Source organism: Hibiscus syriacus, unplaced genomic scaffold, assembly GCF_006381635.1.
Source record: "Hibiscus syriacus cultivar Baekdansim isolate YM2019G1 unplaced genomic scaffold, ASM638163v2 tig00112498_pilon, whole genome shotgun sequence".
In the NCBI taxonomy this organism is placed as follows: Eukaryota; Viridiplantae; Streptophyta; class Magnoliopsida; order Malvales; family Malvaceae; genus Hibiscus; species Hibiscus syriacus.
Window position 1 is genome coordinate 2,010,863 of NW_024063347.1, and position 11,233 is coordinate 2,022,095.

General features: G+C 36.8%; 3 protein-coding genes across 3 annotated transcripts; 1 reads left to right on the forward strand and 2 right to left on the reverse strand.

Moving 5' to 3' along the window:
• The first annotated feature begins 2,750 nt into the window (after positions 1-2,750).
• On the forward strand, positions 2,751-4,820 carry LOC120180676 (60S ribosomal protein L10-like). Its single transcript, XM_039185958.1, has 4 exons — positions 2,751-2,906; positions 3,673-4,174; positions 4,286-4,367; positions 4,612-4,820. The coding sequence occupies exons 1-4, from the start codon at positions 2,897-2,899 to the stop codon at positions 4,678-4,680; spliced, it is 663 nt and encodes a 220-aa protein (XP_039041889.1). The 5' UTR covers positions 2,751-2,896; the 3' UTR covers positions 4,681-4,820.
• A 417-nt stretch (positions 4,821-5,237) lies between these two features.
• On the reverse strand, positions 5,238-7,983 carry LOC120180670 (serine/threonine-protein kinase AtPK2/AtPK19-like). Its single transcript, XM_039185954.1, has 6 exons — positions 7,058-7,983; positions 6,779-6,861; positions 6,560-6,680; positions 6,108-6,281; positions 5,837-5,944; positions 5,238-5,594 (listed from the first exon to the last, which is right to left on the reverse strand). Exons 1-6 carry the CDS (start codon positions 7,703-7,705, stop codon positions 5,316-5,318), a joined length of 1,413 nt encoding a protein of 470 aa, XP_039041885.1. The 5' UTR covers positions 7,706-7,983; the 3' UTR covers positions 5,238-5,315.
• Positions 7,984-8,697: 714 nt separating this feature from the next.
• LOC120180675 (methylesterase 17-like) lies at positions 8,698-10,903 on the reverse strand. The gene is made up of 4 exons (XM_039185957.1): positions 10,539-10,903; positions 10,302-10,442; positions 9,164-9,298; positions 8,698-9,065 (listed from the first exon to the last, which is right to left on the reverse strand). Exons 1-4 carry the CDS (start codon positions 10,809-10,811, stop codon positions 8,784-8,786), a joined length of 831 nt encoding a protein of 276 aa, XP_039041888.1. The 5' UTR covers positions 10,812-10,903; the 3' UTR covers positions 8,698-8,783.
• Between the last annotated feature and the right edge of the window lie 330 nt (positions 10,904-11,233).

Here is an 11,233-nt window from a genome sequence, read left to right on the forward strand (position 1 = left end):
GAGAATAATAGTAGAAAAAGGAGATAGCTGCAGAAATTATGGATTGTGAAGGCCAGGCAGAGATGAATGAGTTGTAGTATGTATGTATAATGTATGTATGTATTATCATAGGCAAACTAAAGGGAAAAAAAGGTGGGTCATCGTTGTCATGAGAGTCAGATACGGGAAAGCGACCTAACATCTGACCATATCCAACGAGGGAGAGTGGGAATAGTATGGAATGGGAAAAAGGAAAAAAGAAATCAAAGGGTGTAAAAGCAAAACACGGTATTGGAGGATTAGGCTCTCTCTATCACTCTTTTTCAGGTCAAATTACTTTACATTTTCTATTTTTAATCGATTAATTCGAATATCACAAAAATCTTTTTACAGTATCTTTACGTACTCTTTCATCATCCATACAATATGTTACTTTCACTTTCTTTCTCTAGGAAACAATGGCGGAATTGAATTGGATTAATTATAGAATCCCGTTATAATGAGCCATACATTCAATGAAAACTACATGTTAATGATTGAATTACGTACACAACACAATCTTCTTTAAAAATTGAACATAAAAAAGGGTATAATTCAAAAGAAAATAGAAATATGTAGAGATGGAGCATTGGTATTTGCTAGTTGATAGTGTTAATTCTGATACAGGTACTTTCTGGCACTCCTGTCCTGTGTCATGGAGGCATAGCTTTTTTTTATATATATATTTATAGAGATGAACTGACGAATATACATGTGTAGATGTAAATAAAAGTAGACATTGATGATTTGATGCGAGAGACGTACAATTGGAGCTTATGCTGTGCTGGGGAGTGACCGAAACTCAGACTCACGACACCCCATACCACGTAGTAGTATGTTGCTTTTAGACTGTAAATTGCATTTCTTTTTTCCTCTTCCAAATGCCATAAAGAAAGTCCTTTTCTCCCCCGTCTGTATCATGGATAGAGAGTGAGTGAACTTGTGGAGACCACTCTAGCTTAGCCTTATTTCCCATCATCATCAGTCTTCAAAATCTCCCCCTCTTCTGCTAAAAGTTAACTTTTCAATTTTCATATGCAAAATCCTGCAATTTACTGGGTCCTTGGAACACACCAAAACTCAAACTAATATGACCATATTTGCCATCTTGAGATGAGGCAATTAATCAGCTAAGCTAGCTCCAACTGTGCCCCCAAAAAACTATCATTTTCGTTCCAGTTTGTAAGCAGTGTGCCGGTTAACACTGAGTTGAGGGTATTAATATGTCAGCCGGAGTACAAGCATTCAGGGCATATACTTACAAGACTATGACCCTTTATTTTGATTATATGTGAAATAAAAAGAAATTATCACCCGTTGATAAGTGCCAACAACTGGCACCACCCCACTAGGGGGAACACTTGGAATTTTTATGGGTCCACCACAAAAGATCATTGATGCAACACAATGATCTGATCCAATCTGAATTCCTCAATCCTCATAACGATGACGAGCATTTCTATACATAAAATGTATGTATGCATGTATGCATGTATGTATGTATGTATAGGATACACACAACAAAGCAGAATATTACTGCACCTGAGGTTAAGTTATTGGGCATGCAACTCAAATGATTGCAGCTCTGCAGCTTTAATTCAACCACGTCTCTGCAGTCTCAAACCTCAAAGTATAAGTAACCAACCAACAATGGTGAAGGGATGAAAACTGAGGCGTGCAAGTCGAGTATATGTGGTGCCAAAACCTAACTGATTTACAACTCCAATGCTTTCTGTTTCGAAGTTTAACTGAGAAAACATTTATGTAACAATCTTGTCTAGACAAGAGATTGTCATATATTAATGGAGCGATTACGGAATTATGCATATATCTATTATACAATTTGAGAAAACATTAAGAAACTAGGAAAGAGTTTTTAGGAACTCATCAAGTGACATCGGTAATAAAAAGGGGATATTGTTCTCTCTAGAGGTTCTGGATTCGAGTAGCTGCGTCTGTATTGGCATGTACGTTGTCAATTTATTAAGAAAATTCTAAACAGATATTACCTTATAAATCACTCAAGATTATTAAAAACAATAATATAATTTAGATACCGTTTTATAAATGAATTAAAATATAATGTCAACGAACCAAACCAAACAAGTATCATACATCATTTAGCAATTTACATATATCTATATACATACATGGCCACTTTTATACCATATCTATCATAGCCTTCTGCATATCACTTTTCTATTATACACACTTGAACTTTCGGTCATGGTGAAATGAATGGATATATCGAGGGTGAGGGTGTGGTAATTATTATTTTGAAAATGTTAAATTTTTATATATTTTAAATATATTTTTGTATTTTTAATTGATAATTTATTTTTATCTTTTAAAATTTTACAAATTTATTATTTTTTAAATATTATAAATTTACTCTCTAACATAAAATCATAAATCAGTATGAGGGATGAAAGACAATGAAACTTATTTAGTAAGCTTTTCCCAATCAGTGGGAATTATCCCTTATTTAAGGCCTTATTTAAGGGATATAAATTCCTTAAATGTGGTATCAATGACTACATCTTACTGTTGGAAATCAATGGTGTGAAACATGTCAACAAAATTTCACTATTAAACATTTTGGCCTAACTACTAAACAGGGACTTCACATTTGTAATCAATTCATTTCAGTCTGTTTTCATTATAAAAAATCTAATTAATATTTATTTAAATTTGAGATGTTATAATTTCACTTGTATTTTAGAATAGGAAATTGGTTTGGACTGAAGTTATATGAGCCCAAAATAAATATTTTTAATTATACATTTACGCTATAAAATGAAAAGGGCGAAGATAGGGTTTTGGGCATTTTGGGTTTGCTCTTCCTAAGTTTCAAATCTCATCTGGACCAGCCGTCGACATGGGGAGGAGTGAGTTCCTTACCTCCCTCTCTTGCTTGCTATTATGATTCTTCTCTTAAATCTTTACTGCTGTAATTGCTCTTACGTTTTTTTGTGTTATCGATTATCGTTGGATGCTGTCTTTCTGTCAATTTCCGTCATTTTATTCTTTGTTTTACCTACATTAATGGAAATTCATTTTGTTTCGTATGTCTCGAACTGCTTTGATATGCATTTAATCTGTTTAATCATGCTCATTTCTTGATTTCCATGTCAAAAAGGACCTGCTAATCTCTACAAAAAAAAATAATGGAAAATTTGTCATAAATCTTTTAAGTTGTAGCGGCTGAAGATTCAGTTGGCTTTATGATTTTCAATTGTTTTAATTTTCAATTGTTTTAAGTTTATTCATACTATGCAAGGAACTTGGACAATGGTGCTCTTTGAATCGTCTACTAACTATATCATGTAATTGCTTGCAAATACTACTTAAAAAATCATTGGGAATGTGTTCTGGTGGCCATCTTCTTTAGCGTGTTGCTTGTGGAGTCTATAATCGTTACATTTTTCTTTTCAAGTTCTGGTTATTTTGTATTTCTGGCTACATTATACTTAGAATTTAATTGTATATTTCTCTTCTATCTTGCATGCACACTAGGCTTAAGGTTCTGGAAACCATCTCTTTTAGAAATGATTTGTATTATTTCATGGGTTCTATCATGATTTCCCTTAGAATCTATTGTTGTATTATGTAAACTTTTGAGTGTCGTTCTCATTATTTTCTTTCGTTATATAGGACCTGCAAGGTGTTATCGTCAAATCAAGAACAAACCATACCCTAAATCTCGATACTGCCGCGGTGTTCCAGATCCTAAGATCAGAATTTATGATGTTGGGATGAAGAAAAAGGGTGTTGATGAATTTCCGTTCTGTGTCCATCTGGTCAGTTGGGAGAAGGAGAATGTCTCGAGTGAGGCATTGGAAGCCGCCCGAATTGCCTGCAACAAGTACATGGCCAAGTTTGCTGGGAAGGATGCTTTCCATTTGAGAGTAAGGGTTCATCCCTTCCATGTTCTGCGGATCAACAAGATGCTTTCATGTGCCGGTGCTGATAGGCTTCAGACTGGAATGAGGGGTGCTTTTGGTAAACCGCTAGGAACATGTGCAAGAGTTGACATTGGTCAGGTCCTCCTTTCTGTTCGTTGCAAGGACAGCAACAGCCATCATGCACAAGAGGCCCTTCGTCGTGCAAAGTTCAAGTTTCCTGGTCGTCAAAAGATTATTGTTAGCAGGAAGTGGTATGCTTTTTTCTTTCTTAGACGTTTTACTCTTGAACTCCTGATGTTTTCTCTTTGTTTTGCTATAATTGAAGTATATATTTATGATATTATTATATTTGTCATCGTCAGGGGATTTACCAAATACAACCGTGCTGACTATCTGAGGTGGAAGTCTGAGAACAGGATTGTCCCAGATGGTGTCAATGCAAAGGTATGGGAAAATATTATCTATTTCAGACAGTGTTTTTATCATTTATTTATATTCCTGATTTGCGTATATAATACACATTATATGGATGCTTATTATATGAAATCGTGCATGATGTTTTTTAACTCTCTTTGGTTACTGTTGTTTGCACTGAACATTAAAAAAGTTTAAATACTGCAATTTCAAATGATGTAATTGCAAGTTTCCTGTTGTATTATGTCTAAAGTGGAAAATTTATAATGTGCAGCTTCTTGGATGTCATGGGCCTTTGGCTAATCGTCAACCTGGAAGAGCTTTTCTTTCTGGAGCGGCATAGACTCTTGACCATGAAAAAAAAATTGTGCTCTCCAAAAGCATCTATTGAACTCATTTCTGGTTTATCGTTATAGTTGTATTGCGAATATTTCCTTTAGTTGAACTGATGGATTTTCATGCTTAAAATATTTGGATTTTTGAGTTATTCGCATTATGTTTATGGAACTGCAGTTTATCATCATAATATCTTCTTCCAATTGCTTTGTGAAGTGAAGTGGTTTCGTCTTTAATTCAATAATGCTTTAGCGGTTCACTTAGATGGGCAGGAGGCTGAGTAGTGTGAATTTCTCTCTACATCCGGACTAGATGACTAAGAGAATCTAAGAAGAGGCGTTACAGAACTTATTTTGATAATTAAAGCGAATGGTAATTCTGATTTAAATGATCCTGATTTTTCATATGAACATTACACAAAAAAAACATACCATCTAACGATCAAGAAAGAATAAGGAAACATAAAACCGCTGTTTGGATCTCATAAAATTAATGTCTATTAGTAGACTCACTGTAGCGTTATGTTTAAGCCCTAAAAAGAAAGAAAACAAAACACAATCGAATGCATAGTTCCGCAAACTAATCCAAGTTGAAAAGGCTGTTAGCATAGCCATCTTTCATTGTGTCGTCGCTTGGGAAATATCAAGCATTTCTCAGAAGAAAGGAGGCGGCAGGCCTAACATATGTGTAGCCTTTAAAGGGATTCTCACCGAATGTAGGACTAGCAACTGGAGAATCAGTAACCGGCATGCTAGTCCAGCACTCCTCAAAATTAGCTACACAGTGGTTCCCTGCAACTTGAGGAAGAAAACTAGGCCTTATCTCCCGACCCTCTAATTTCTTCCAGTTAATGGACTTGAACCACTTATGGCGTTTGATCTCCTCACTACCAAGACGCTTACTTGCTTCTTTCTGCAAAAGCTAAAGAAAGAACAAACAAACTCCACCATTATTCCTTATGAAAATCCAAACATGAGGAACCACAAAAGTTACATAACCCAAAGAAACCACAATCTAGTTTCACATTTGTACACGTTTTACACATTTACTTTGCATTATATGGAGTAGATCGTTTAAGTTCACAGCTATGCAAGTCTTGGACATTTTCCGAGCATTGGAACATTAATGGAAAAATCATAAATAGAGGAGAATGCGGAACTTACCCCCTTGAGGATTGAGTGTGCTTCACTTGACAAAAAATTTGGCAGCTTGATCTTTTCCTTTATTATTTTCTCCTGGACCTTCTGTCTGTTTCCGCCAGTAAAGGGTGGCTGTAAAACAGTTAAACAATAAACAAGAGCGAGGCTAAGCATGCATAGAAAAGTGTGGGAAGCATTAGATACTAGACATGCACTTTCTCAAACGTAACAAAAAATCAAGAGCTGAAGATCATAAGACGAATAAAATTATCAAAATGAATAGATATATACCAACCTTCCCAGTAAGCATTTCATACAATAGAATTCCAACACTCCACCAATCAGCAGCCTTGTCATGGCCTTTGCCAGTAACAATTTCAGGTGACATATATTCTAAAGTTCCACACATGGAATTGGATCTTGTGGCTTCGTCAAATTCCTTTGCTAGGCCAAAATCTGTCAGCATTACCTGGTAACACAAGGGTAGCAACAACCACCATGACGGTAGTGTAGAGTTCAGTTAGTTAAGCTCAACCAATGCTAAGCGTAGCACACAGTTTCCCGCACATGCAATCACAAAAATTATGACCACCGCAGAAACCAACTACCAGGTGGCACATATAATGACAATACTTCAGGTTTGAAAACCATAAATTTTGCTATAGCATGGCCATACAAACATTAAATACAATCTCTAGTAGATGAAAATCCACTAAAAAAATTCACAGCATTTTGCACAATTCTTACATGTCCAGAAGCATCTAGAAGAATATTTTCAGGCTTGAGATCCCTGTGCATTATACCACTTGCATGGAGATGAGAAACGGCTAATACTATCTCTGCAGTATATATGCGAGCCAAATCTTCCCTGAAGGAGGAAATGCAAAATGTTGGACAAAGGTCCAGAAAATTTACATCATTGTCATCACAATGTAAAGCAGTTGCAGCTTACATTTAATGCCATACCTGAACAAGCCTTGGCGATAAAGTTGGAAGAACAGATGCCCTCCGTTAACAAAATCAAGCACAAGATACAGCCTATATTTGGTCTGCATGAATTGGCAAATGGATAAATATAAACCTATACTAAATTTGACAGCAAATTTATATGACTGTCAAAATATCCAATATAATTACACTACCATAATTATACTAGCATGGCATCATTGAAACAAGTGAAAACCATAAGAGAATAAAAAAAAGCAACCAGAAATATAAATCATTACTCTACTAGCACATCATTACTTGGAATGAGTATTTGAGCGGAACAATGAAGGGGTGGTCCACTTTTCCTAATATATCCCTCTCAGATTTCATGTATTCAGCATGATTTTTCTCCATAATCTTATCCTTGCGCATAACCTTCATTGCATATATGTCTGAGGTACCATTCCTCCTTACTTGGTAAACCTTTCCAAAAGCACCTTGGCCAACAACCTTTAAAACTTCAAAATCTTCTAGTCCCATAGGTTGCTGTCCCAAAGGACGACTCTCTATATTGTCATCAGGATTCTCCAGAATAACATCATCAATTGATGGCTTCTCTACAAGTTCCAGGGAATCCCCCGTCTCACGTAATGTAAGCTTGCTAAGCTTCAATGACTGGCTAACATATGTTGAGGGGCCAACCAAGGAGTGTGAGCGGCTACAGATGGCAGCTGGATCATCATAAAGCATTTCATTGGATTCAGTTGCAACAACCATAGTTTTAGGATTCTGGGTGCTGATTTCCATTGAGGGTTGAACTGAAGCAGGGCCAAACACATCAGAGAAATCAAACTCAAGATTGTCAGAACTCGGAGTTTCAGGTTGCCCCATGGGGAAAAGTAACTGATTTTGGAAGTCTTTGTGAAGGCGAGACTCATTTACACTAGATAACTCAGAGGAAACCATGCTGGTTATGAAATGATTCAGATAACTTCAAAAAGGCCTTGAGGTTATGGATGGAAACATCCAATTGATTCCAATATGCAATTAGATGAAGAAGGGCTCCGTACAATGGCCTTAAACAGGTGGAAGTTAAGGTATGCAACAGGGGTTCCAAGAAAACTTCGAAGCAAACAAGCCAAAATCCAGACAAGAAAACCGTTCTTGTTTCCCGATTTGCAGGAAACTGTGGATGCAACAGCGCTGCTTGAATTCATGAAGATCAGGTTTGCAAAGCTGTAGGGTGTAGACCAATGATTTAGCATGAAAAATAAGAGAAAAAAGAGGGGAAAAAGCACACACACACACACACACAATGAAAATATAATTAGGTCTTGCAAATTCAGACCCAAACATTTCGTTTATAGAACAAAAATTAAGGAGGAGGGCAAATCAGAAAAGCAATTCAAAGCTCAAAGTCTGATTCTCCAAGCATTAGAAAAATAGAAGTCGTCTTCGAAACAACAACAAAAACGACAGTAGGAAGAACAGTATGATTAAAAAAGGGGAAAAGGAAAAACCTTTAGGGGATTGCAGAGGCAATTCGGATTTCGTGAAAGAAAAAAAAAAGCGTGGGTGAAATTCAGGGGCTACATTTATAGTGAAAACACATTAAAAACCGATTGAAGGATTCATGTGTATATACGTGTTCATTTTCAATTGGTTGGTGTAGCAAAGAGAAAGATGGAGGGTTGCATCGCATTTTGGGTTAATCATCTCCGGAGCACGGCCGTGTCATCGGATACCAAATAATAACCCATCTTCCTATATATACACTCTTTGATAATTACTACTCTTGCTTAAGACCAAAAAAATATTACCGAGTTTTGATTGGCAGGGAATGAAACACATGATGTGTGGATGATGCTTCATCACAAGAATCGTTAAGGACCATATGATTAGCACAATTGGGGGAGGAAGTTGTGATCCATTTATTTTCATTGTTTTGATCCATATGATTCATACATGAACAAGCTTTGTTCATAAGGTTCTGTGATTTACTCATTGGGTTCACATTCTAAGAAATAGCAACACATGAATGAGCTTAGTTACATCCACCCGAAGTTGCTGCAACTTTAAGGAGCAAGCCAAAGAGTGAAAAGGGGGCAGAGAAAAAGGGACTGTGATCGCTATCCAAAGCATGCACTTGAGATGGCGGCCATTTCTTTATCATTGCCTCCTGCTGCTCCGGTTTTATAACATTATCATGCATTGTCCTAATGTATACACGCCCCACTTTCTCCACCGACTCGCCTTCTTTGAATCGAGCACTCCTCAGTGCTAGGATCGGTCCCGGCCGTAAAAGCATCTCCGCTAGAGTCGAATCCTGTGCCGGCCAGCATCATTTAATTCATATAAAATGCTCATTACCATACATAACATAGAAGAGACCAATGCAATAAAGGTGGTGTCAAACTCAGTAACCTCCAGCGGGCTCATTTGATAGATGATTTTACGTTGGAATTGCTTTCTAACAATGGCACTGGTCGGAGGCTGCTCCGCTCCCAATCCAAATCCTAGCTCGTACACATCACCAAATTGGGATAAATCTGGTATTCCCTGTTTCACATTTAAAAATTGCTTGACCCTTTTCTTTTCTCCTTTCTCCAGGATAATCATCAAACTTTTTAACTAAATAACTAACAAACTGGTCATGATTTAATTTAACACCAAATCACATATTCATTATCTCAGTCATTGGAGGTGGAGGTTAACAACAGTTGACCAGTGAAGGTAAATTTTTTTTTGAAGTAAATGCATGTAGCTAGTATTTACTGCTTCATCAAACAACTGCATGCATTTCAAGCAATAATATCCATGGTTTTGGTATAACCTTGCCTTTCTGAGTTAAAACCAATGAAGAACTAGTTTGAGTTTTGGGGAACTGATAGGGAATAGATTCTATAGGTTTTAAGCTAAAAGAATAATAGAATCATATTGAGGGAAAGGATCAGAAAGCAGATTAGGCTTGGCCTTGGTCTTTTTCTCGGAAGCGGCAAGCAAGGGCATTTTGGTTCCCATGCATGCCAAAAGAAGGGGTGTGCGTTTGTGTACTATTGATGCTTCTTCTGTCCTTGAAATTCCCTGCTTGTGCCTCTTGCTTTTTGCGGTTCAAAATAGGTGGCTCAAAAGAGGAATAAATAGATAATTTGGGATTATTTACCGATCAACCAGATATACATACAGGTATCTGTATACTGGTATGTCATATTTGCTAGCTGTGAACCTCCTTCGGTTACTGAAAAAAGTAACGGACAGTGAAATGTGAGTAACGTCTGTAAAGTTTTGGATTCCTATATATACCATATAAAATATAATAGATTAAAACGTGGGAATAATGAAATGGCTGACAGCCAAGCCTTCATGAAAACAGGTGGTACTTGGCCACATGAACCATCTCTTCCAATTTACCACTAATAATTCAAAACACCAAGGGTGCATACCAGGTTAACCAAAAGAGAACAAGCATACCAGGTTAACCAAAAGAGAACAAGTAAAAAACAAAACCCAGAATTCAACAGAGAACAATTTAACAGGACAACCAGGTTAGAGAAGTGTTTACATCTTTGACATCTTCATCAGTCAAGAAGCCACATTTCAGCATGGTGGCCACAACATAAACCGCCAGACGGATTTTGTTGGGGTATTTGTGAGTGGCTTGCGTTACACTTAACCCTCCAGCACTATGACCTACCAATATCACCTGCAAATTATAAGATGAGGGCTCTGCTGAGTGTTTCGGCCAATTATCATATATGAACAATATGGAAACAGGTGAAGATTCTTTAAAAATAATAACCTTTTCAGTATCAGGCAAGGCAGACATGAAGTCCATGAGAGGCTGGTTATAATCATCAAAAGACAGAATAGAACCGGCATCGGCTCCATCGATGCCGGCACCTTTGAGATCGATGCATGAAACCTTGTACCCACAGTTCTCCATGAGACACCTGATTTTGTACCAGCACCACGCTCCTCCACCAATACCATGAACCAACACAAAGTGTGTTCTTTTCATGTCTGCTGATGTTTCCTTTTCTGCTATACTCATCATCGACACCTCTTCTCCCATGGTTTTTATCTCCAGAACCTTTTTTTTTCTTTTTTTTCCTTTTGCTTTGCTGGTCAAGGGAAAATCAGTTTGATTTGGAAACTCAAGACACCCTCTTGCTGGTTCTTGTTTTTATAGTTGGGATAGTCGGGAAGGGTAATGATCTTCGCTTCATCTAATCATCATTAGAAGTTTTAAACAAGATGTACTACCGTGTAGCCAGGTTCATCGTAAATCATAATCATAAAGTATCAAACGGCTGACAATGATCCGATGGGTATGAAATGTACTAAAAAAGGTAAGCTTTGAATTGTACCATATACTACTTTAATTTTTACATCCAATTTGTTATTAGACCATGAATTGATATTATAACACTAAATTTTATTTACACATAATTAATAATAGAATGATACAGTAGTGCGATATTGATGTAAAAGTAA